General features: G+C 38.2%; 1 protein-coding gene and 1 long non-coding RNA gene across 14 annotated transcripts in view; one reads left to right on the top strand and one right to left on the bottom strand.

The window, feature by feature from the left end:
• Positions 1–23,795, bottom strand: part of TCF12 (transcription factor 12) — a 372,042-nt gene extending 348,247 nt beyond the window's left edge. For 5 of the 13 annotated variants that reach the window (XR_014810871.1, XM_021094715.2, XM_021094708.2 and 2 more), the window contains exons 1-3: positions 23,533–23,795; positions 22,477–22,573; positions 21,404–21,476 (exon numbers count right to left, since the gene is read on the bottom strand). Coding sequence is in view for 12 of the 13 variants with exons in the window: in XM_021094715.2 (XP_020950374.1) it covers positions 21,404–21,476; positions 22,477–22,551 (148 nt within the window). In the remaining variant the exon portion in view is untranslated. Of the gene's footprint in view, positions 1–21,403; positions 21,477–22,476; positions 22,574–22,675; positions 22,838–22,979; positions 23,317–23,532 lie in introns of those variants that run through there. The other 8 variants (XM_084969204.1, XM_084969182.1, XM_084969161.1 and 5 more) reach the window with 2 other exon arrangements.
• LOC146406347 (uncharacterized) lies at positions 2,435–8,341 on the top strand. Its single transcript, XR_014810887.1, has 2 exons — positions 2,435–2,504; positions 3,457–8,341. It is a non-coding gene; the product is annotated as an uncharacterized LOC146406347 (long non-coding RNA).
• Positions 23,796–27,633: the final 3,838 nt, after the last annotated feature.

Consider the following 27,633-nt stretch of genomic DNA (forward strand, 5'->3'; position numbering starts at 1 on the left):
AATATGGTAAAACTTCATAAAGCCAGGCAAAAATGACGAAGGAATTTTAAGTTAAATTACTCCCAGAGCTCAAAGGGGACTGCTGTAAAAGTTCGAAGCAGTCAGAGTGGAACACAAACAATGCCAACTCAAGGGACTCAATAAAGATCTCAATGGGGTATGACTTAGTAACAGGTAAATTATTCTTGGCATAAAAGTTACTCTATACCCCTCTACACCCACTTTAGAAACGCTTAAAAACAAGACTTAAAGGGACTGAGTTGACCTCTGGTAACTCAATCTCCTGACATAACAAAGTCTTGTATTATTCAAAAGAAGACAACAAAATCCGCTCAAGAGTTTTAAGAGTCATAATGTCCAGAATTTAACCAAAATTTATCGAACATGAGCAGAAAGCAAAAAAAAAACTGACCCATAACCAGAAGAAAAAAAATCTGTCAATAGAGACAGATCTAGACTAAAAACATGACATTAGCAAACAAAAACATGTACACAGCTATTAAAAACTATTCAGTGATTTAATGAAAACCAGGAACATTGTAAAAAAAAAATAAGATGCAAGGCCAAAAAAAAAAGGATTTCTAGAAATAAAAGAAAGTATATGAAAAATTAAGTAGATAGGATGAATAAATTAGACACTGCAAAAGATCAGTACCTTGAAGACCATAATACAAACTATTAAAACTGAACTGTAAAGAGAAAAAAGCCCGAAAAAAATTAATAGAACCACAGTAACCTGTGAGATAACATCATAAGAGCTAACAGGTGTGTAACTGGAGTTCAAGAAGGAAAAACATTTAAAGATACAATAACAAAAAGGGGTTTTTTCAATTTATTTTTTTTTTTCTTTTTAAGGCCACACCCTGGGCTAGGGGTGGAATCAGAGCTGCAGCTACCAGCCTACACCACAGCAAGTCAGGATTCGAGCCACATCTGCAACCTACACCACAGCTAACAGCAACGTTGGGTCCTTAGCCCACTAAGTGAAGCCAGGGATCGAACCTGCATCCTCACAGACACTGTATCAGGTTCTAAACCTACTGGGCCGCAAGAGGAACCCCACAATACCAAAAAATGTTTTCAACTGTAAGCACATATCAAACACGCACACATACATACACACATCAAAATTCATAATGAAATCACTGGAAACAAGGAACTTTTAAAAGCAGCCAAAGGGGAAAAAACACTATTACACAGAAAGGAACAAAGAATTATTGTAGACTTGTCATGAGAAACAGTGAAAGCCAAAAAATACAATGGAGGGACATCTTTAAATTGTCAAAAGAAAAAAGTCAACATAATTCTATATCCAGCAAAAACAACCTTCAAAAATAAAAACAAAATAAAAACTTTTTACACCAGCAAAAAAAATAGAGAATTCACTGTCCAGTCCTATACTATAAGAAATTTAAAGGAAATTCTTCAAGCAGAAGAAAAATGAGACGAGAGAAAACTGGATACACACAAAAGAAGGAAGAATGATGGAAACAGAAAATATATGGATAAATACAAATGCCTCTTAAGACCAGTTAAGAAAAAAGAGAAAAGACACAATTACCAATATCAAGAGAGAAAAATGAAACATGACTATATATCCAACAAAAGGATAATGGAATATTATAAAGGGTTAGGCCAATAAAATCAGTAACAAATGAAATGGACAAATTCCTTGAAAGACACAAACTACAAATCTGACTCAAAAAGAAATCAAAAATTTGAATAGCCTTTAAATCAACTAAAGAAATTAAATTTATAATTTAAAACTTTCTTATACAGAAAACACTAGGGCTAGAAGGCCTCACTGATGAATTGTTATTATATCTAAGGAAGACATAACACTAATTCCACACATTGAGAAAAGAGAAGCAAGGCAACAGTTCCTAATTCATTAGATGAGCCCAGCCTGACTCTGATGTCAAAACCAATACAGTATCCAAAAAATAACAAAAGAAAGCTACAGCTCAATAGCTATCATGAATACAGATATAAAAACCTTAACAAAACATTAGCAAATTAAATTGAATAATATAAAAATGATACATTATGACTACATAGAATTTACTCCAGGAATAAAGTCAATTTGGCTTTCAAAAATCAACCAGTGTTATATGAACAGAACAAAAGAATAAATCTGTTGATCTCAATGGATTCAGAGAAAGCACTTAACAAAATTTCAAAACATTCATGATAAAAAAACAACAAAAACCACTCGGCAAACTGGGAGACATTTCCTAAGGATCCAGGAATGGGTATTTGTTTAAAAAAAAAAAAAAAAAAGTTCCACAGGTAATGCTAATACACTGTTGGGTTTAGAATCAGGAGCTAATCTTTCCCCCAAACACGTCATAACAATGATTGATTTCACCAAATTTTGATGCAAAATAACTGATATTTGATAACAGGATATCATACAACTGTGGAAGAAACTAGCTTTTTTTTTTTTTTTTCTTGTCTTTTCCTAGGGCCGCACCCATTGGCATATGGAGATTCCCAGGCTAGGGGTCCAATCGGAACTATAGCCACCAGTCTTCCGCCAGAGCCACGGCAACGTGGGATCCCCAATCCACTGAGTGAGGCCAGGGATCAAACCCACAACCTCATGGTTCCCAGTCAGGTTTGTTAACCACTGAGCCAGCCGGGAACGCCCTGCTTTTTTCCTGTAATAATCTAAATAATTAGCTTCTGCTGCATAATTGTATGGATCATCTTTGAAATCTGATTCTGCCCCTTAGTAGCTGTATTCCTCAGCCACCTGAAGCCTGTTTCCTCATGTGCAAAAAAGTGAGTAAAGCTGAACCTGCCTCTGAAAATTATTACAAAGATGACATTAAATAATTCATGTAAAAGTGTGCCCTGTGCACAGGGTCTATACATAAGGAATTAACATCTTATTGATTGCTTTCTATTACAATAAAACTCATTTTAGTGTTTGTTTTCTAAAGGGGAGAACAATTACTTAAGTTAGTGAAACAAATCTTAGAATTCAAACAAAAGCTAACACTTTGGGGTTTTCCAGCTTTGTTAAGTCATATGTATTGTATAATTATGTAACTTTCTGTAACAGGTCAAATCATTACAAATTATTTTTGGAAATCAAATATCGTAGTAAAATCAATATGGGCTCAAAAATGCCATTTATGGAGTGATCACTACCCTCTTTTGTTCCCTACTGTATAAAAAGCAAAGTTCCTGTTGTGGCTCAGTGGAAACAAATCTGATTAGCATCCATGAGGACGCAGGTTCGATCCCTAGCCTCGCTCAGTGGGTTAAGGATTTGGTTTTGCCATGAGCTGTGGTGTGGGTCGCAGATGTGGCTGGGACTGGCATTGCTGTGGCTGTGGTGTAGGCCAGCAGCTACAGCTCCAATTCGACCCCTAGCCTGGGAACTTCCTAATGGTACGGGTGCAGCCCTAAAAAGACACAAATACATACACATACAAAAGGAATGACTAGAACTTTTGTTTTTCACCATGTATTTTTCTATGCTATTTAGATTTTATTTTAGCTTTGGCTTGTGTTTTCATAATTTTTCAAAAATAGTTTAAAAAAATTTTTCAGCACTTACATACAGGCCTTCAGAATTAATTTTAAATTTAACAATTTGCCCTCCAGTGTTACCTAGGAAGTCAGTGAAAACTACTACAAAGAGAAAATACACTTCCTCTAAAACAATACTTCCATACCAGAACAACTTCTTTCAAAAGCCAAGTTTTTGAAAGAAGGAATTGGAGGGGAATACAAAATTAACCACCTTATTTTATAATCTTTTAAGACTCACTATAGATTTTGCCTGAACAGTTCTACACCGTTTATTTACACCTACACCAGCTAGGCCATATCAAGATATTTCTGTTATTGGTACAATACCACAGCAACTTGTTTATCTTTTGTCAGAGCACTAAACAAATGCTTTCCTAGAGTTTTCTAAGACAATTTTTACATTGGAATACACTGCTTATGATTCATTCTTCTTAAAAAAAAAATTGTTGAAAACCCAAGCTAGTATAGGAGTAATGAATACTAAAAAAATATTTTCCTACTAGAACCCAGTCTGAGAATTATTTGCAATACAAAAAGTTCTAAAAATCAGGTACTCTTTAAACGTTAATGAGATAGTCAATGAATACAGTTAGATTATTATTAAATGTTAACAAAAGCTCCTTTTTTTCTGAACTTTCTTGCTATTCAGTGAACATCTTCACCAAAAAGTGTCATTTATATTTTTGAAATGTGTTTACAAACACAGCTTTGTTTCACAAAATTCAAAAATACAAAGCCTCCATTCAAATCATAAAAATACCAATTACCTCATCTTAGACTCACTGAATAAATGCAAACCTGCTCCTTTCACAGGGAGCAAATGGGCACTTTCAGAGACCTAAAAATCAATCTTAAGTCTGTAAAGGTGGCATCTCAGAAATTTGCAAGCTTTACAAGCAATGAAAGTTTCTGTTTGATATAAACACCCTACCAGACTACACAAGAAGATATATTCTACACATTTCAGACATAAGCTATATGAGAACTGAGAATCTAGGAGCCAGTATCTCAGATAAAGTGGTGTTAAGCAGTAAGAAGCTTATAATGGACACTATATGTTCTGGGGTAGATTACTGAGATTAGAATTGTAATCATCTTTATCACAAAGATCACATCTCCAACTTATATAGCCCTAGAGTTCTCCAACAAAACTCCTCAATTTTCAATTGATGTTTCCCTCAAAACAAGATTTTTCCAAATTCCATATATAAGGGTAACATTTTAGCTCCAAATTACATCAGACTGGTCAACTCCACTCCTGGTTCGAGGGAAAAGATAAAAAGTACAGATGCCAAAGACACACCAAAATACAAAGACAACGTATTTCTACAGTTGACAAAAGCAGCTTTTGACCCAAAAAAAATCCGAGGTTAATTTAAGAAGCATTAAGTAAAAAATAATTGCTCACCCTTCTATCAGAAATTAATAACCAGGTGAATGGACTTAGTTCCATTCAATAAGACTATCTTTTTCTGCTATTGTAGATATTTACCCACATCTATTACAATGCTAGATCATATAACCTCTCTTCTGTGGTTTAACTCAACCAGCAAAAAATCTGCGTCATTTTAAGAAAAATATCACTTCCAAGCTTTTGACCATCTACTGGTTTCCAGACTGTGGTAAAATGGCTCCTACTGGCCTCATACGATAGAGCTCCTCCACTCAATCAAGGCCACCATCAGACAAGCCATTCTCTCCACAATCTGATGCTACTAAAGAACGAAAATGACACACACCCTGTGAAAAGAAAACACTATGAAAGTATCACTTCTCTCTGCTCCTCAGAGCTAGGGCTGGCTGCGGTTGGGTAGAGGCAGCTGCATTCACATACAACCTCAATGGCTTTACCACTTGGCCACTTCCTGCTCATCCTTGATGTTTAAATATGGGGTCTGGGATGAACTCAGATCTTTTTAGAAGAAATAAGAGAACTGGCGGAACGTTCTAATTAACATCACAGGTTTCCAGCCAGCTAATCCACACAAGTTCAATGCTTCCTTAAAACTTCACCATGCAGCTGACATTAGGAAAGAAAATGGCAATTTAGGACATTTAATCTAAGAAATTTAATTTAGGGAATTTAATCTTTCTTTCCACCAACCTATCACGAATTTCCAAACATAAAAATAGTTAATTAACCAAGTGTCTGACCTCAAAGCAAGGTACTTTGCAGAAACACAAGTGTAAAACACTATCTTTGCTTTCAAAAAGCATGTAGTCTAAGATACACTTTTTTTTTTTTAATGAGAGTATTCTAAAACAGAAATTCGTTGTTCAACATTCACAAGAAGCAGGCTTCAGTTTTCTTTTAAACCTACAGGGTTAACCCACAATACTGTCCCCCTAAAATAAATGGCTGGACTCAAATTCTACTGGCCATTAACTGCCTAAATGGCTCTTAACTTTGCCATCAGGAGCAAAAAAGAACTAGTACTTTCCTTTACCCAACAGTCTCAAATATGTGGAAGCCACAGTTTTTACAAAACTATGACCTGAAATATCTGGAAAAGACTTCATAAAGGAAAGGGGGCTCAGGTTGCACAAAATGGCAAGGAAGTATTCCAGTTTGTGAGAGAAGAATAACTAGAGGCAGGAGGTCAGGTAAGAAGGCAAGTGCAACTGAACCCTACAACTCTCACTGGGAAGTAGACAGTGTAAAACTAGCTAAAGTTCCTATCAGATTATTAAAGAGCTTGAATGTCAAGGTGAGACTTCTGTGTGTTGTGATAGCCTATAGGGAACAAATGTGGACTACGAGACAAACCATTGGAGAAAGATGTATCAAAAACATGAGAGGATTGTGTTTTGGACTAAACGTTTGTATCCCCTCAAAATTCATGAGGCCTTTGGAAGATAATTAGGGTTAAATGAGGTCAGGAGGCTAGGGCCCTTATACGACACCAGAGAGTTCTCTCTCAGCCCCTCTCACGCACATACTGAGGAGAGGCTATATGAGAAAACAGTAAGGCAGTCTGCAGCCAGGAAGAGTTGCCAACAGAACCTGGCCATGCTGGTACTCTGATCTCAGACCTCCAGTCTCCACAACTGCCAGAAATTAAATTGCTGTTGTTTAAGTCACCCAGTATATTATATTTTGTTATGGCAGCCTAAGCAGACTAAGGCTGGAAAAAAGAGCAACCAGCAACAAGGAGTTCAAGTAAGGAAACTACTACAATGTCCTATAGTGAAGTTACAGATTATAGTAGCAGCAGTAAGAATGCAAAAACCACCTGTGAAAGAAAAACAAGCAACTTCACCTGGCCCTAGGATTCTTAGAACTTATATTCAGGAACCCTAACTATCCATTCCCAAGGTCCTTAGTTTTTCTGTTTCATTTACCAATCTACTCTCACATCAGTACAATTTAATACAGGCCTTTCAAGAAAGCATTAGGAATTATTAAAATAGGAACTGTCCTCACTCCAGTCAAATGACTGTCAAATCATCCAATAACCCTTCTCAACCAAACCTAGTCATTGTCTTACCCTAAAGAAACCTAAAGAACAATCAGCAAACAGCTCCAATGGAGCCCACTAGTCCACAAACCTCCATTAAAACCATCCCAATAGCCCCACTGGCTCTGCGTTCCATGAAGTTTGAATCTGATTTCTGGGAGTTCCCTCGTGATTTGGTGTTATTACTGCTGTGACTGTTTACAGCTCTGGCGTGGATTCGATTCCTGGCCCAGGAACCTCCTTATGCCATAGGCACCACCAAAAAGTAAGTAAATCAATAAATAAATAAACGAATAAACTTGCTGATTTCCTCCTTTAAAATAAACTGAAAAGTTCTAAACAATACAATCCCATAAACACATACATACATAGAGTCAGTAAAAACCTCAATATTTCACAACAGATGGTGGGTTAAGTATTTTATATACCCAGACAAGCACATTAACTGGAAAGGGGCAGCACTGGGACCTGTGGAAGCCCTCATCTTCCTTAATCACAACGAACCAGCAGACAACCCCAACCTCTGATACCTTGTCATTTATGGATAAGACCAAGCCAAAGCTTCCTGCTTCAAGCACAAGCACACAGCAGACAAGAGTTCCATCTGCACTGTACCCTCTTGTTCTCACTCAGGAGTATAACAAGGCCATACATCCAGTACTTAAAAATCTTCAAAAGGTTAACTCTTATTGACACTACAGTTTTTTTCAGATTACTGCTCATCAAACAATGCAAAAGCAGACTATTCCTAAGAACTATTCAGCTGTCACACTACTTAAGCCTGGGGTTAACCTTGTCACTGTAACAGATCCTCAATAAGCATTTCAAAAAACTAAGCTGAGAACATAGGACTCAAAGGTACTAATTCCGGAGCTCTATGATTTGGGATATAATTAAAAGAGTTCTAACAAAGAATATGTGAGGATTTTCTTTACTTTATTGCTTAACTTCTCTCATCTAGCCCAAAAGAGAAAGAACTCATCTGAAGAATTCTGAGATTTTGAGGGTTACCTACTATAAGGAGTTCCTTAAGCTATCATCCCTCTCAATCTCCTGATTTAATCTTTAATCTGATTGTCGGAAATGTATGAGTTCTGCATGAATAATCAATTGTTCCAAATATACTTGTTAGCCTAGAATCCCTTTAAGAGTTGCTATGCCACCTAAGATGATAAGACAACTAATATTCGTACAGAATTACAAACCTCCACTTCGTGTGTGTGTGTGTGTGTGTGTGTGCGCGCGCGCGCGCGCGTCTTGTGGCACATGGAAGTTCCCAGGATAGGGGTCGAATCACAGCTGCCAGCCTGCACCACAGCCACAGCAATATGGGATCCGAGCCAGGTCTGCAACCTACTCCACAGCTCACAGAAACACCAGATCCTTAACCCACTGAGTGAAGCCAGGGATGGAACCCAAGTCCTCATGGATACTAATTGGGTTCATTACCGCTGAGCCACGACGGGAACGCCCACAAACCTCCAGCTTTTAGAAAGCATTTTCTTTAAAATTACTTAATTTGATCACTATCACAACCAGTTAAGGCAGTATTTTTATTCTCCTAATTTCAGACATAAGATAAAATGATTCAGAGAAGTTAACATACTGCCCTAAGATTACATATCTGGTAAATGATAAAGCCAACAAGGAGCCAAAACTTTTTTACACCAAATTCCTCCTCTTTCCAGTATACCACACTGTGTGTCTCTGTTTTTCACCAACTTAAAGTAAAACCATTCTACACAGACCAATATAAAAACAGGGGTTAGTGTGTATTTTCTCAAACACCTAATCATTTTCTTCAACAAAATGAAAGCGCAGTCTACTTTAAATAAAAATACAAAATAGACTGATCAGCATCCCTCATAAAAGTTAGCATCAATCTTTTCATTTTAAAGCACTGAAAAGTCTGTTGCCAAAATTAAACTTCCATTAAAATCTCTTCTGCATAACATTTTTTAAACCATCCTTGGAATAACTATTTTCCCATCTGCCTTTACTTCCCTTGTAACTAAATAAACATTAAATCTTTGAAAGGGGGAAGTGAAAATAAAAAATTTTCCACACTATGAAACAACCATTCTTTTCTATGGCCTCAACTAAACAATGGCTGTGACTATTCCAATATCTTACACATGTCAAATTTCATCATCTTCCCAAGGCACCAAGTCTAATGACAGCTGAGTAAGAGAAGACCACAGACACAAAAAAATTACACTGTACTAAAGACATTTCAGGTTACAGTTGTTTGTATTTAATACCTTCTAATACTCACATGAAAAGTTTTACTTTCTAAAGACTTTTGATTATTGTTTTCTTTTCAACAGTAAATAAATCTTGAAAAACTTTTTTTGGAGAATATCAACAACAAAAAAATTGCACCATTTAGGCCTCCAGTTACAACAACAAATTTTAAAGATTTCTAGAGATATTAAATTCTTCCTCAAGACAAACCGTACTCTGGTGTAGATTGGTATCAGTGCAGGTGCAACTACAACCGATCAGTTTGCTACTTCTGAGGGGCAATAAGAAACCACAGGCAAATGTATATCACTGTTGATTTCTCTATTTCCTCTGTAAAATGAACTGTTACCAAATTCCTATAAGAATTATGAAGTAAACAGGGAATGAGTAAATATTTATGAAGTACGTTTGTCATTATTGATTTTTTAAACAATGAGACTCCTCCCGTTCCCCCAACCATTCACCAGGCAAAGTCCCACTGCTATACAACTTATTCAGCAAGTGTCAGAGTCAAATTCAGAGTCTGTGCACTATGGTAATATTCTGAAGCTTGACAAAAGAGGTTATATGAATATCAAGGCAAGACAGACTCTGGCTGAATAGCCTGTTCTGTCCTCCTAAAATCAGGGCATCTCAAACCCCTACAAACTTTATTTGTATTTAATTATTCAATATTATATAATGGTTCTTAAAACAGTAGACTGGTAATACTACAGGAAACAGGTCTGCAAGGGAACCAGAAAAGTCAGGATGACTTGACCTGTCCCTCAAAAGAAAAACATGAAGGCTAGCTTATTAAACATTCACTTCATTGCTACTTTGACAGTTTATGCTAAACAGTAATGGGACAGAGCAAATGATGGGCTTCTGAGGAAATTTTCACATTCATTAGAATCAAATTTGTTTTTACTAATAATCCGTTTAATGAGTGTACTACAGGAAAAAAATATCATGCTACTAATCTATGGAAACGTTTAACCAATACAAAAGGAGAAAACAAAATTACCAAAGACTGGTTTTCTTGTCTGTCTCCTATGGAACCAAATCTTAAGCTCCTCCTTTTCTTTATGAATACGACTTTGTAGGATTTTCTTCTGTTTGCTCCCAGTTAACTCTGCATTGGGGTCAGGGTTAAGGCTTCTTCTTGGAGGTGATCATATAATGCTAGTTATATATAAACATATATACACACACATGTGTATATATAATTATTTTTATTTGGTTATACATGTAAATTTATATAAACATATAAACACATACATACAATTTTTTTTACTTGGTTTTATATGTATGTAAATACATCTCCCATTAGCACTCTGAAAATTTCCATGCAAAATGACCAGGGAAATATCACCATACTCCTTAGCCCTGAAGATGAAAAGCTTATTCCTCCTCAAAATAAAAAAATGACTTCCTAAAATAATGTGTAGGGCAAACCTGAAAAGCTTTTATTCTAAGAAAAATTTCCTTTTCTTTAACAAGTCCACTACAATTCTTTTGTGTTTAAAATAATTCTCTAATCCAGACTTTTAGTCTGAAAAATAAATTCTCACTTGGAGTTGAAAACACAGGGTCAGGGCTGGAGTTGAGGGGGAGATACACACGTACACACACATGTATGCACACAAAGAAGGAGGTCTACAATAGCTTTATGGAAATCCATGGAGCCAGGTACATTTTAGAATTATGTTTTTCAGATTTTAGGGAAAAAAAAAATATATATATATATGCCGTACATTACAAATCACCCACGTACCTGGTAATCATACAGTAATTATTTAGAAACTGTCAATGGCCTCCATTCAGATAAGATCAGATTTTGTCACTAAAATATTTTATGCTGAATTTATAGGAAAAAAATTGATTTGGACCTTTTTTGGATTTCAAAATCACAGATCAGTGATTGTGGACCTTTGGCATAAAAGGTGGTCTTGATATATAGTAAATAAACTATGCTATTACCTAGAATAAAAAAAAAAAAAACAAAACTAGCTGATGCTTAAGGGACATTTAGTATATTTAATAAAGTCTTAAAATGCAGTTAATTACTTGCCTAGTTGGAAAAGCACAATCAGTTCAAGCTGTCTGTAAGTTACCAAGGGATTCAACATGCAACAACCTTCCCCTTTAACTTTTTATTCCAAATTGGGACCAACAATGAAAAACATTTTCCAAAACTTAAGTATGGCAAAGTCAGCTGGATACTGTAGGGTTTCCAAACAGCAAGAACCTAAGAAGCCCTGCTAACTCAGGACAACTCAATGATTTTCATCCCTTGTTTATGAGCACACATATAAATTTTGATTCTCTAAATTAACTTGTGGCCAAAGCATGCTTCTGCCATTAAGTTCAAAGTGAGCCTAGCATTTTTTCCTCTCCAGTGGCACAGTAAACCTTTTATTTATTCCCAACAACCTCAAAACAACATATGCCTCAAGGACTGAGAAGCTAGATGACTCTAATTCCCTCCAAGCAGGGATCCCTGTGGTGTCCCACCACTACTTACAACCCTTGCTGAGAGAAGTAGCACATTTGCTCATTGATTGCAGTTGTATGATCATATTAAGTTCAACCTGTGTTCTCTACATTAACCACTAATGAAGTCGTGGAATAGTAATCATGAGTTGAACCTGCTCATTTTAAAGTCTCACAATGGCTCAGTGGCAAAATCACCAAAAGAAAATAAATCAACAACTTTCGAGAGAGTCTGCTTCCAGAGAGACATCCTCTGAGTAACTGGAATAATTTTTCAAATTCGGAGTACTCCATCAGTTCAAATTCAGGCACCTTCTTAATACCTAGAACAGATCTGAAAAAATGACAACTTGGGCCAACCTTCCTCATTTTGAATAATCAAAAATAAGGTATGGTAGCAGTTTTGTTTTTTTTTTAAGGTAGCATTTTCTGTCTTGCACCTTACCCCTCAAATTGTTTTATTATTTTATTTTGAAGGTTTCATCCCTGAGTCACTATCCAATGCAATAAAAATTAGTAACCAATCCCTAATCCGTTTTCAATTCTGTGGGATCTTTGAATGTGATATTTAAGTCCCCAATCAGCTTACAGTAGCCTAGATGACTCACCATGGTCTTTATGAGAATACATTTTAAACATGGAACAAAAAAAACAAAGCTCTATAAAAAACACATTTTCTTCGTAAGTCACAGGTACATGAAAAAATTACCAGGTTGATGTGGCTACAAAAAGAAAGGAGGTTCAAATGATAGTTGTATTATCAACAAATCTCTCTGTGCTTCAGCTTATGGAATAACAATTTCCTCCCTACCAAAACCACTGTTCCCACCCCCAACCCACCCCCCAAAAAAATAACAATTCCTTTTCACAGACTTTGGTAAGAGCATAAAAAGATTCAGGAATAAAGAGAGACAAAGGGGCTGTTCTAAAGCTGGTCTTCTTACTAAGGTAAGGAGAGTATAGACTTGCATCCTACTCCACCCTGGCCCCTACCCCCAAAGATACAAAGCAAAACAGGAGGAAGGCAATGCCAAAAGCTAAACTCAATGCATCTTCCTAAAATTTCAATTTTACTCAATAATTAATTACAACATATTTATATTAAACAAATATGTTTGTTTTAGGAAGTAGAAAGCAAAATGTACATGAAATTTTAAGATCTCTTCAAGTTCCCATTGTTGCACAGTGGAAATGAATCTGACTAGGTACCATGAGGTTGCGGGTTCGATCCCTGGCCTCACTCAGTGGGTTAAGGATGCAGCATTGCCGTGAGCTGTGGTGAGGTCATAGACATGGCTCGGATCCTGCATTGCTGTGGCCAGCAGCTGTAGATCCGATTGGACCCCTAGCCTGGGAACTTCCATGTGCCATGGGTGCGGCCCTAAAAAAAAAAAAAAAAAATGGATTTCTTCTGCTCACATACAATACGTTCCTTCAGACTATCAGAGGAGTTAATGTTCCTTTTCTGCCATGAAGAAAAAAGTGGAGAATATCTACCCTAAAGACTCAACATTCTCTCCAACCTGTCTCCCAGCTATTTTATCCTCTCAGGTCACATCATTTTTATTTTATTTATTTATTTAGACAACACTTCATTCCAAAAGGAACATTTTGAAGTGGCTAGAGAGGGAATATGCAGAAAAGACTATATCCAAGTGGCAAAACCTAAAAATGGAAGAGGTTTTCAAAAAGTGTACACATTTCTGTTCACCATTCTGCACTATACAATTTGTAGTCGACAAAATAATAGTACGAAGGAGAAATCAGCTATAAAAAATAACAGCAAGATTCTTAGGTCCCTACTGACCTTTCACAACTATTCTTCTGATTTCTCCTTAGAATTTTAACAACATATATCATTTTATGACACTAGAAAGCACCTTCAACATGTTGCCCTTGGGGAGTATTCCCCACCTTTCCCTCTACCATATAATACATCTCATTTTTACCTACAATAAAATGAGATAAAGCCTATAAATTGCTTAGCATAGAACCTAGCATATAATAATAGTTCAATGAACATTGGCTGTCTACAGCACTGTAAATCAACTATACTTTTTAAAAAAATTTAAGTTTAAAAAAAAACATTGGCTATACACTAGTTAAATTATTACTATTAATAATAATTAATATTACATTACTGTTACTTAAGAGGGTAACAACAGCAGCTCCCATTTCTCAAGCCGCAATGTAGCAGGAGGCACTATATAGAGATAATTTTATTTGATCCTCACAAGGATTCTGAAGGTAGGCATTAGCATCCACTCTTCACACAGGAGAAAAGAATGCTCAGACTTGCCTACACCCACCCAGCTAGTAAGTCAAAAAGCACTGTTGCACTCCAGTTGTCTGTCTCCTGAGCCCAATTCCTGTCACTATACTGCCTCTCTTATAAAAAGTGTAGAATTCAAGGGCTCTCTCACTGATACAGTCCAACTAGATCCCACTCCATTTCAGTAAGCACAGGTAAAAGAACGATAGGAATTCCCTCCAGTCACCACACACCCAAATTATATACAAATATGCACCAAATGTCATCAAACACTCAAACCATAAACTAACAAAAATTTGCATGTTTATATCAGTCAACCAAAGTCATTAATTTTATTTTATTTTTTTGAGATTCAATATTTTTATTTTTTAATATATAATGATTTTTCATTATAGCTGGTTTACAGTGTTCTGTCAATTTTCTACCGTAGAGCATGGTGACCCAATTACACATACATGTATACATTCTTTTTTCTCACATTATGCTCCATCATAAGTGACTAGACATAGTTCGCAGTGCTACACAGCAGGATCTCTTAATAGATGCAGATGATTAACCCCAAATTCCCAATCCATCCCACTCCCTCCCCTTCCCCCTTGGCAACCATGAGTCTATTTTCCAAGTCCATGATTTTCTTTTCTATGGAAAGGTTCATTTGTCCCGTATATTAGATTCCAGATATAAGTGATATCATCTGGTATTTGTCTTTCTCTTTCTGACTTACTTCACTCAGTATGAGAGTCTCTAGTTCCATCCGTGTTGCTAAAAATGGCATTATTTTGTTCTTTTTTATGGATGAGTAGTATTCCATTGTGTATCTATACCACATCCTCCTAATCCAATCATCTGTCGATGGACATTTAGGTTGTTTCCATGTCTTGGCTGTTGTGAATAGTGCTGCAACGAACATGCAGGTGCAGGTGTCTTTTTCAAAGAAAGTTTTGTCCAGATATATGCCCAAGAATGGGATTGCTGGGTCATATGGTAGTTCTATGTGTAGTTTTCATTATGTTTATATATCTAACTCCACCATTAATATCAATCCTTGACCTGATAATCTATCTCCTCTCTCTGAGTTCATTACCCTAAGGGTATTCATTCACTCCCTTAGCTTTAATTATAACTTGTAGGCACAAAACCCAAAATCTACATCTCCTATCCAGAGGAAATTGATGTGTAGATAAAAATGTGTATATGTACAGAAAGATACTCACTATCATATTTTTATAGAAACAAAATCAACAATATCTCTAAATGTCAAGCAATAAGAAAACAAATTTGGTAAGTAATGCTATATCTAGCCCATGTAATAATATCACAGAATAATTTTAAATTGAGTTTTTAAAGAATCCCTAAGAACATGAAATAATGCTCATGACATCAAGTGAAATAAAAAAGTATGACATGAAATGAAAACATCAGTAAGCTCTCAATTTTGTAAACAGAACAGGAAAAAAAGACTAAAAGGAAATAAATCAAAATACAACTATTTTCTCTGGATAGTAAAATAATGGGTGTCTCTTTCCCCTTGTTGCTTTTTCTGCTCTCTATATTTTTCAAGAATTATTTCGCATTAATTTCACAGATAGAAAAGAGCTGTGTTTTTAACCAAAATCTTTAACTCATCTTGCAGCACTCTTCTCCCATAAGTCCCCAAATTAGCCAAAAGAATCCCGGGTCATGCGAAATCTAAAATGCTCAAAACATATCAGCATTATTTTTTTTCCTCCAGCACTATTCCAAATATGCCAGAACTACATTAAGTCATTTCTCTTACCTACAGAAATCCAATCCTTCAAACTGTCAATCCTTTTCTTCTGGTATTTTTTCCTTCCTACTTCCTATTTTCCCTTCCTACTGCCTATACTACGTCCAAACCTTCACCAGTCCATCCCTAGATTAGCACAATATCCTACTGAATAAGTAAATGCTTTCCTCACTCTACTGACTCACCACTAACAATTCACTCCACGGCAGTTCAGTACCACTGTTTCTGGAGCTTTACCTCGATTAACTTGGTTAACATTCATAACAACAATGAGGACAGCTACTATTATTAGTACTATTTTATAGATTAAGAAACAGAAGCACAGAAAGGTTAAGAAATGTACCCAAAATAACCAGCTAATAAATGGCAATGATTAGATTTGAACCCATGCAGTCTGGCTACACACAACAGTACATAAATATGAGCTCCACCAGAAGTGGTAATCAATAAAAAAGTTGCTCTCTCCCAGAACTGTGTACATATACACCTTTGGAACAAGCGTCCCATTTCCAGGTCTCTTTTCATGCTGTTCCACATGTGGGAGGCCAGTTCTTTTCCCTAATTCATTTTCCATATCTCCTTTAAAAGTGAACTCTAAATTCAACATTTCTGAGTTTTCCTTAAGACAGTTCCCTCATTCCTCAGCACATCCTTATTCTTACGGACTCAATTTAAACTACGTTAATGTGCAGTTGTTGACATTTTTTTGTTATAGAAGTTTATCTACTTCACATTTTTACATTTTATGTTTCTATCTAGATAATGAAATGCCTCCACTTTTTTTGGTTCATGTCCTCTTTCATTTGCCACCTTCCCAAAAGCTACTAGAATAGCAAGCCGCACAAAGTAAATACCAAGTAAATGTGCAGTTAACTGACAAATCTAAGATAAATATGGCTTGACTACTTAACAAAGCATAAAGTCTTTTGAACTGATATATTTAAATGTTTGCCTTTTCATTTTATCCCCTAAGCACAAAAGCATTAGATTTGTAATTTCAACATTCCCATCCAAAAAAAAAAAAAAAACATATTCAAGCAATACCCAAAAGCAGTCCTAGTAAATGATTTTTACAAAAAGGTATCCCACATACTGCCTAGAAACAGCCTTTTTTTTTTTTTTTTTCAAGAAACCTTTTCTAATAGTGTTATTTTACTTTCTTGGGGCAATAGTTATCCAAGTCTTTGACAACACTAAGCAGGCAGTGACATTCCAGGCACGATTACCAATGGTTCAAGAACAGAAAAGACTGTCTGGCTTTAGTAAGAGATTATTCTAAACAGCCCCATTAAATCTAAAATGTGAAAACAACTATGTTTATATTTAAAGATGAGTATCTCTTCATCTCTATCTTCCTATCCCAGAGAATCATTTAAAAACTCAAAGAAAAGAATATACCAAACAATAGCCTAAAAGACAGAAAGTTAAACTTGCCTTTAAATTGGTAACAAAAACAGATTAAAATAATAATTAATCAGAGGCATGGCTCACTGTATATAATAAACAAGTCTTAAATACTAATGACCTAATCAAATTGTTTTTCAAATCCATTATAATCCATGACTACTTAAAGGAATACCGTAGTAAGCAAAAAGCACACAATACTCATGGTTATAATCTTGTCTCTAATTCCTCTGTTTTCCAAGCATGTATTTTCATATACAGATGTTCTCTAAAAGACTCCTTTGCTACTAAACTTTTACCTTGAATGAGCCACTTCACAGCAGACCATGTTTATCCTAAAATATTATATTTTTCCTCACATGCCTGCTGACTTTGCAGTTACTCTAAGTCATCACTACAGCTTGCCAGAAACAAATGTCTAACATGGTTCAGTTGCCCAAATAACAATACTAAATTTGAGTGTGTATTACTACACACTGTGGTTATTATACATTTCAACACGGACAGGTACACAATATGAACCACATTCTACTCGTAACTTTATAATACCTTAAGTGAAAAAGCCAAACCTATCACCCCTCTATTTAAAATTACCATTGCCATTTATATTACAGTTCAGTTAAAAGACACGTTGGTAAAATTCCGGTGTTCTTTCTTGATATGTTCAAATAATGCTATGGCAATTTGAGTACATACTCCATTTTTATTTGGTGAGTCGGTATTTACTTCTTTTTTTTTTTTTTAATTACTTGAGAAGTAGACACAGTTATAATAGGGAAACACCAGAGATCCTTGTGATGATGAATTGTTCATGGAATCCTGACTGCATCACTGTCAATAACCTAGCTATGATACTGTACACAGTTTTGCAGGCTGTTACCATTACAGGAAACATGGGAAACTGTAAGTAGGATCTCTGTATTGCTTCTTACAACTGCATATGAATTTACAATTATCTCAAAACAAAAAGTTTAATTTAAAAAATTACTGAAGAGCAATTTAGTAAGAATCCATTTTTCTGGCCCTGTATTAACATTTTCAAAAACCCTATACGTACATGTTAAAATCCCCCACCAAAACTAATCAGTATCTGAAGAATGAAAAATTGTATTCCTTTTTAAAATTAAGAGGTAGAAAATAGTTTATAACTAATTCTGAAAATCTTGAGCAAGAAGAAATCTATAGTGTAACAAAAGTCTGATTTGAACAAGAAATAGTAAAAATTTTATTTGCTAGCTAAAATAACTCTCTAGGTAGAAACATGAGACAGACTCAATACATACAGACCTCTTACAAAACAAAACATCCCACTCTCAACATCTCTTATTACTTGGATTCAAAAACTAACAAAAGAAATCTTTCGGATATCATGTAAACATTTAAACTACTAAAAATTAAACCCAATATCACAATTTAGTTCTACACACTGAAGTTGGAGGGACAGTGGATTTAAACACTTGAACTATTTCCAGTCTGTCAATCCTTTCAACAAGCTTTCCTCTTACACACTGTGCCCTACAAAGTGCCTCACCTTTAACTCCTACAGAGAGAAACCCCTCTCTCAAGGTCACTGATACCTCGTGGCTATCATGACAAGCGGACATATTCAGTCTTATCATAATGCAAAGAAAATTAACACCCTTGATGAAAAAATAGGACTATAACCAACTCCTCAAGACAAATTAACAGAAAAGACACATTAATCTTTCCCATAGCAATTTTTGACGAAGTGTCAGCTATCATTCAAGTTATATTTTGCTTTTGGAATAAGATTTTAAAATAACATCCTGTATTATAGCATATTCTGTGAAATTAACTCATCCTCAAAATGGATAATCAACAGAAATTATACCTGGGGTTTTACAAATGCTACTCCAAAAACAAGATAACTCTAAGTCTAGCCTGGGAATCTCCATATGCCGCGGGAGCGGCCCAAGAAATAGCTAAAAAGACAAAAAAAAAAAAAAAAGATAACTCTAAGTCACCTCGTTAGAAGGAAAGTCTTATCTTTAGGTCCTTACTTGCTACAAATAAACAAGCATGAAGACATGTTACACATCCTTTGACATCAGGACAGAAGATGAGTAAAGTGTCAATAAAATATATAAATAAAATAATACTGCTATACCAATCTCTTTCAGACATTTCCTTTAAGATAAGAAATGGCTACAGAGCCATATTTACCAATATACTTTCATATAAAATAATCACTTTGCTATTTTCCCCTCCCTGAAATCTATTCACTAATTACCAAAAATCATAGCTTTTTTTAAAACTATAATTAAATTTTTTCCTGAAATTTAAATAAGACACAGATACATATTCAAGTTAAATTTTCAATGGATAAATAACAAATCTAACAGTTTTAAAACTAAAAATTTCCTGAGCCAAAGAATCAAATTTAACAACCACTTCTACAATGTAGAAAAATAATTATTTCTTTGTATAATGCATGCTACATAAAGAAGGACCCACAACTGCTTCAATGCCATACTAGTTAAGACACACCAAGTTCACTACACTTAATTTCAGACTACATATATTATACCTTCTTAAATTTAAAAAGTAAAAAAAAAAAAAGTTGCCCTTATTCTAAAAAGACAGTATTTATAATAGCAAGTTTCCAAAGTTCATGTCCTTGATATCAATGTCAATGAAACATATTTTCTCCAATTCAATCCAAAACAGCTTCAAACAGCAGTATCACTAGTCATTTAATGAAATATACTAAGTATCTACTATATACTAGACAAAGTAAATTTGAAAGTTCTTGAGAATGATTAGTTGCAAAAACTGAGATGCACTCATAGTAGTAAAGAAAGAGAAGACGTCTTAGCTTTCTTCCATATTAACTAATAATTTCCTCTCCTCAACCCCAAAAAGTGATGATTTTTCCAAATCATTACCAATAAATGGATGGAGGTGGGAAAATAGCTGGGGTTTAGTGACATTTTATGATACCCTTTTGATAAAGAATAATATTAGTCTTTAGAATATTTAAAATCCAAAATGTTTTTATTTTACTTCTCTGAGATGTTAAACAACATGGTATATATTCCCCTAAAGCAAAATTTCATCATTAAAAATGAACTTCAGTAAATTAAGTTAGTGTATGGTTTTTGAATTGGAACATTTTTTTTAATGTAAAGTAGTATAAATAAACTGGTTATGAAATTCACCTTCTTTTCTCATGTTTTGCTCTCACATTATCTTAAGAAATCAACTATCATTTTACTAGGGAAAATAAAAAAGCACCAAACAAAAAGGAATTACTGAGTTTCAGCCTAGAGATCTGACAGCTGGTTTTCTTAAAAGATAATGCTGTCTTGGCCTTGGTTATTTTTTTTTTCATCTCTGAGCCCTAAGGAGTAAATCTAAGTTAAAGAGAAAATTATAGCTTTTGTGCATTAGAATGGACCCTGCTTCTGGAACGTTTGTTTTTTTTAATCATGAGTTTAAATGAGTAAGAAAAACAAACAAACAAAAAAAAGCATACTTAAGAAATGTGAGATAAATGTTAATAATAAAGCAGAGTAGTTGTAAATATACAGAAAGTAAATCTAAAGACAAAAGACAAAAAGAATAGGACTCTAATTTAACTTACTCTAAACGTTATCCTAATGTAATGTGAACGTAGGTCAGAATGCACTTATCTCATAGGTGTTATTTGAAAGCATACTCACTTTCTATTCATTTATTTGTAATATTCCAAATAACTGTATACAAAATTGTTAATTTGCTACAGACCTCCAAAGGAATAGCCATCTTTTAAAACAAGTCTAATTATTGCTTGACTCAATTCCACTTTTCACACATATATTTTAAATAGAATTATTTTACCAATTTTTTAGAATCCAAAGGTTTAATAATGCTAATGTGCTAAATTTTTAGCAAAATTTTAAAATACACATGTTTAAATAAACAAAAAATACCACACATGGGCTACAGAGCACTTTCTTCTGATACTTTCCTAAACATAGAGGCATGATAAAATCCCTTGTATTCAAGCAAAGCAATTTTCAATTTAAAAAATCACAGAATAGAGAACAATTTTTAAATTCATATTGAAATTCTTAAAAGTCAATGGATCTTTAGAGCAACAGCCCACATTTAAGGGCTTGTTTTTGTTTATAATTTTAAGACGAACTTAAAGAAAAATATTAAAATACCTCGTATTTTTCTACCAAGATGTATCGCAACGCCAAAATACGAGTTTCTGATTTTTAAACATGATCTTACCTGATCCGCTGAACTGACTGCTTCCCAGTGTCGTTGGTCTGGTTTTCCCACTATTAACAGGTGGAGAAAACATCTGCAAAATAATCCAAACATATCTGTTAGTCCTGAAATTATTCTAGACTCCTTCCAAAGTTCACCAAGTCATCTGTTAGAAACTGTATTTCAGAGGGAAGTTAAAATGGGAGATATACATTTGGACCCAGAAAAGACTAATACACTTAACATTTTCTTTCCTAACACTATTTGGAAATACTATTTTCTGTACTGAAAATCCAGTCACTGACATGAGAGATGCTAAGGTTATTAAGTTTAAAGGTACGTTATTGTCAATGATCTTCACTTCATAACTTAACTCTCATTACACTTACAATTTAATACACACACTCACAACCATATCCAGTGAAACTACTACATACAGCAAAGATCCACTACAACAGTGTTATAAAGCAGATAGTAAAGCAGATACTTGTCCTACCTAACAGCAGTTAAATAAAGGAATTCAAACCATTAGAAATAAAGGTATTGGGTTCTATTGGTTTCAGGTGATTTTTTAAGTATTCATTTTTAATGTACATATAGGCATTTACTTCTTACAGGTACATATATACGTATACAAATATATATATATATGGTTATCTAAAGAGCTGGAAATTCTAGCCCTTTACTAGCTTTCTTGCAACTGACATCTTTCAGGTACCATAAACTATAGCACATCTTAGTAAGGCAAATTGATTAGGAATGCTGAAAAAAAATTTTTTTTTCTTTTTTCAAATTTTTTTTTCAAAATCCCTAATAATCATCAGGGTCAGAGGGTGACTCAACCAAAGCTCATGATTAACGTTGTTCTCCTTTTAACTGGTTAAATCAAATGACCCCTCTGGCATTTAAAGTTTTAAATCTGCAAGTCTAGACATTACATCAAAGTTCAGGTGTCCAACTTGGGGGAGCTGGACTCCAGCCCTGAGAACTACTGCTCAAAGCAGATGGAGTTAATGCTGCCTAGCCGCTCTCCCCCCCTTTCTTTTTCTGTAAACCTCAGCAGAACCCCAAGATGCCACGGAAAGCTCTCATACCGCACTGAAGTCCAGCAGGTCGCTCAGCTCCTTGTCGGTCCCTATAGCGGCCATGCGCTGCTGTTGGGGATTCATCTTGGGCCACTTCTAGTAGGTCCTAAGGCAGAGGAAAAAGGCTCAGCAAGAGAGCACCGAGGCCCAAAGTGTTTACGGGGATGGACAGGGGCGTAGGAGAAGAAGAAAAGCACCGGGCTAATACCCTTCTCATTCCCCACCACTGTAAGAGCAGGGGGCAGAAGAGCCCGGCGTCCGCGCCCGGTCCGTGATTCCACGCGTTTCCTGGCGCGGCCCGGGAGCGACGCTGCGGTTCCCGCAACTCGCCGCCTCTCCCGCAAGTTTCCAAGCCCGTCCCTGCCCCCTCCCCGGCGCCCCCCACCCCGCTCCACCGCCGGGTGCCGGGCGCGCGGGGCCTGGCCGGGGCGGGGGTCTCGAGGGGCGGGGTGAGGGGCGAATGGGCATCCAGCGAGCCGAGCGGCGGCGAGGGGAGCAGCGAAGTGACTCACTGGATCCGCAACAATAGAACTGACAAGTTGCACGGAATGCGCCGCTCGAAGGCCCGCGTTTGCGGCCGCCGCCGCCCGGACGTCCCCGGCGGGCCCAGGGGGTCGGAAAGCACCCCCGGCGCATCGGAGGAGCGTTTTTAAAAAGAAAACAGAAACACCGACAACTAGTCTCGCTCTCGGCCGGCGTCCTCCTCCCCCGGCTCGGCCTCCTCCCACTTTTGCTGCCCTGCCCGCGGCCGGCCGGCCCCGGACCTGCCTAACAATGAGCCTGGCTCGGCAGCCGAAGAGCCCGCTCTTGCGCGCGCCCCGGAGCCCAGCCGAGCGGGGCGCGCAGGCCGAGCGCGCCGCCCGCGGGCCTGGCCGTCCGCGACTCTCGCCTCCGCCCCCACTCCACTCCCCAACTTGCAGAGGACCCGGGGCTCGCCTCTGTACAAAGGGGCGCGGAGTTGCGGCGCGGGCCGGGGGCGCCTCCGCTCTGGCAGGGACGCGGCGGCGCCCCGCAGCCCCCATCCCCGCCACGGCGTCCCCCTCCCGTTCGCCGGCCCGTAATTACCTGCCGCCCCGTCTCCGCATCCAACCACCCCGATTAAAGTTCACTTTGGCCAGGAGTGCGGGCTCGGGCTTCCCCTCGCACCGCCCGGCGATTCGGCTCACTTTGCCCCGCGCAAGCTCTCGGATCCGGGCGGGGGAGGCGGCTCTCGGGCCTGGCCGCCCCTTCCTACCGGGGCGGGCTGACGGTCCCCCCGAATAGAACTTGTGGGTCTCCTCAGGAGGACATTTTTTTCGCTGAGGCGGCCTCAGCACCACGCTCGGCTCGGCTTCGGATCCCTCCGCGCCGGGAAGAGCCCCGGGTTAACCCCTTCGTCCCCGATCCGCTCCCGCCGCCTGCGCCGAGGAAGTGGGGCCAGCGAGGGGGCGGGGAGGAGCCGGCGGGAACGGGGAGGGGCCGCCGCGCAGCCTGTGGACAAAGCCCGCGGTGGGGTGAGGCGGGCCGGAGTCGGAGCTGGCGCCGGCGGGGAGGGGCCGGAGGTAAGCGCAGGCACCCCGCGAGGCAGGGCCGGGCAGCCTGTGGAGAATGCCTGGTCTGGGCCCGTGGAGACGGGCTTCGGGCACTGTGGCGCCTCCCCCGGCTTGTCCTGCTCCTGCTTCCCGCCCCGAAGCGAAGCGGCGGAGACGCAACAGCAGTCGCATCTGGATCCGCTGCCCAGGCCACCTAGCCCGAGGCCGCAGAGCCCTGAGATGTTGCAGTTCCCGAGCGAGCCGCGCTGGACGCCGGACGCCGCGCTCGGCCTGGCCTGGAGCCTCAGGCCCCGGGAGGCTGCTGAGTACTCGAGCGGAAGAGGCATGCTTGAAGAAGGGAGACCGGCCACCTCGATCGGCTCTTGGAGCAGGTACGGTGGTCAAATTCGTTGCTGAGCGGAATGCAGAAGAGGCGAAATCTCCCTCAAACCACGCCAAGCAACGTGGCCTTCAGGTTCCCAAACATTACACTCACTCAGGTCCTCACGTCTACAATCACCTCTTGCCATCTGAATCCCATTTGAGGCCACCGAGTTGCACAGCAGGATGTGGTCTCGGAAATGGATGGGATCAGTCCCTTCATTTAACGGCCCAGGGAGTTTCTATACCATAGCCACTGCCTTGCAAGTTCTGAATTTGACCTGAAGAAGCCCCAAACGGAGGAAAGAAGACAACTAAACCTCAATTTCTTCCTATCAGGATATCAAAGGTTTTCTCCGACTCAGCAACTACAGTGAAAACCAGTGAGACCCAAGCCAAAGAAACACTGTGAGGAAAGAAGACAAATCAAAAGAAACAAATTGAAGGATGCAGTCAGTCCTTTAAGGACAACAACCTGGCAAGAAGGAGTTATCGGAGCTCAGATGTGCATAGAAACAAGGAGCTAGATCCAACTGCGAATATGCAAGTTCTGTGCTTTATTACAACCCGAGTTATCCAGCGGAAGAAGGCAGTTGTAGCTTGGGGATAAGGGTTTCCATGACGTTGTCAACATCTACTCCCGGTATCTTGTGCCAGATCCGGTGCTAGGCTCCCCTGTATCCACTCCCCCTTATCTAGGTAAACACCCAGCCCCCTTCTTGGTGTCACATCCATGGCCTGGCTGCTTACTGGAGAATGTGGTGCCAGCAGAAGTAAATTAGGAAAACTCCAACCTAAATAAATCAGCATAGTCCCATTCCCTGCTGCAGTTGTTGGTTGGCAATGTACTTGACACAATTTGGGCCAGTGCTGAAGCTTTAGGGAAAGTTTTTGATTGTTGGCTTTATGTTGCAAGAGCGCTTCAGAGCAACCTCCTTCTTCTGTATGTACTCAAGAAATCCAGGAGCAAAAACAACCAAAAAATGTGAAGGAATATCACCAGCATATTGTATGGAAAAACAAAAATCAAGAAAGCCATCTTCCAACCACCAGGTCCAGCCAGGTTAAAATAAAGCAGACATGGAGAAAGCATAGACAGAAAAAGATATGATCTTTAGTGATGTTTTTGAGTCTATGATCAAACAGCTTTTGAACCCAGATCTCCCTTTATTGATTGAATCAACAGGATTAGAGTTTTGTTCTATTTGTATACTAATGTGTTATAAGGGATATAGGCCCAATAGCCATTTTTTGTAGCAAACACCTAAATATCAAGATTGGAAGTCTGACTAAAATTTTTAAGGCCCCATCCAATTGTAAGATTCTATGGCTAAGTGGTAAAACTGAAGAGAAATATTGAGGAAAGGAGAAACCATGTAATCATATCTTAAGGGTTTATGCTGTTTTCAAGAGAAAAAGCCAGTTTCTTCTCATCCTTCTACAACTAATTTAGAGGAAGAAATCAATGTCTGTCCAAAACTTCAGTCACGGGGCTCCCTCCTTTGAAGTTCTTCATATCTATTATGGCCCATAATGTTTTATACTTCATTTTCCTCATTAGAGTAAATACTCCTTGAGGACTAGGATTGCCATGCATTTGCCTGTACAGTGCACCTAGCATAGTACTGAGTGTATCATACACTCTCAAAAAAGGAAGGCTGGAATTTAATCTGTCAGTCATTTGATATTATAACATGAGTTTATTTTGCATCCTGTAATATAGTCTTTGCATGTACCATTTTTAATAGGATATTATTTCCAGCAATGAATTTTCTATAATATTCCTGACATATATGGAAGTCAAAAAGAATATTAAAACTGGAGTTTTGTAGCTTTAAAGTCATTCCTGGGCCTTTGCTGACCTTGCCAGATAGAGCCAGAAGGCTTTATTTCAAAGCTTAGAGAGAGGAGTTCAGCTGTGGCTCAGTGGGTTAAGAACCTGATATAGTCTCCATGACGATGGGGGTTGGATCCCTGTCTTCACTCAGTGGGTTAAGAATCCCATGTTGCCACAAGCTGCAATGTAGGTTGCAGATGGGGCTGGGATCCTGTGCTAGTAGGCCAGCAGTTGCAGCTCTGATTAGACCCCTAACCAGGGAACTTCCATATGATGCAGGTGCAGCCATGAAATTTTTAAAAGGGGGGGAAGTTATAATCTGATAGATTTTAGTTTACTGTCCATTCACTGTCCATTGGGCAAACACAGGAATTCTGTCCCCATAGTTTCGGTCTCTTCCAAGAGCCCTGCACTCTACATTCAAAAACACACATGCAATCAATTTTATCAGGAAGACCTAAATTGCCCAGAGAAACCTTTACAATTAAAAGGAAAAGAAAGCAAAACAGTAGGCTTTGCTTCCTTGAGAAAGACTTGACTTGAACCTCTTGTACAGAAGGCAAACATTCTAGAAAGCTCAGAAGAGGAGAAGGAGGTGGGAGCAGATTTAATCAAGTCAAGTAACAAGTTGCAGTCTAGATAGAGTGACTGGCCTTACATTTTCCACTTGGGACTAAGGTTGATGGCTAATGGGCTCACTTGTAGTTCCCTTCTCTGTAGGAGAGCAGCTAGGATTTGTACTTTCTTTTCCACAGCTTCCCCCTCAGGATGAATGGGAAAAATTTTATGTAAAAATTAGTTTAATATGGAGTTCCCATCATGGCTCAGCGGTTAACGAATCCGACAAGCATCCATGAGGACGAGGGTTCAATCCTTGGCTTTGCTCAGTGGGTTAAGGATCTGCTGTTGTCATGAGCTGTGGTATAGTCACAGATGCAGCTCAGATCCTATGTTGCTGTGGCTGTGGCTTGCAGCTGTAGCTTCGATTCGTCCCCTAGCCTGGGAACTTCCATATGCTGCAGGTGCAGCCCTAAAAAGAAAAAAAAATAGCTTAATAAGAAGTAAGAAGTACTACCTTCAGGTCATGGCACTCCCATCAATGACAAACTAAAAACCAAGACTTTCCACTTTAATCATAAGCCAGATTTTTCTAGTCATCAACAATCCACTCTTCATTCTCTTCTATCAGCCAGCAAGAATCCCTCACCTTGGGGGATTTCCTGGTACAGATTTTGTCTTTCCTGTCTATTTATGGCTAAAAAGAATTCTCTACTCCTTGCTAGTGTCATTTGTTATTTGAGACAAAAGGCTTTACTGCAAAATTATTCTCTGCAGAAGGTGAAGCAGGAAGTTTGCAGAGGGTAGGAGGATTAAAGGAACATTTGTATATTGGATGTTGTGGACCCCAAATATCTTTACGAACTTCGCTCCCAGATT

The sequence above is a fragment of the Sus scrofa genome, chromosome 1, assembly GCF_054392235.1.
Source record: "Sus scrofa isolate SSC_HxYL_T2T_F1_AM1 chromosome 1, Sscrofa_HxYL_maternal_Yorkshire_Landrace_v2.0, whole genome shotgun sequence".
In the NCBI taxonomy this organism is placed as follows: Eukaryota; Metazoa; Chordata; class Mammalia; order Artiodactyla; family Suidae; genus Sus; species Sus scrofa.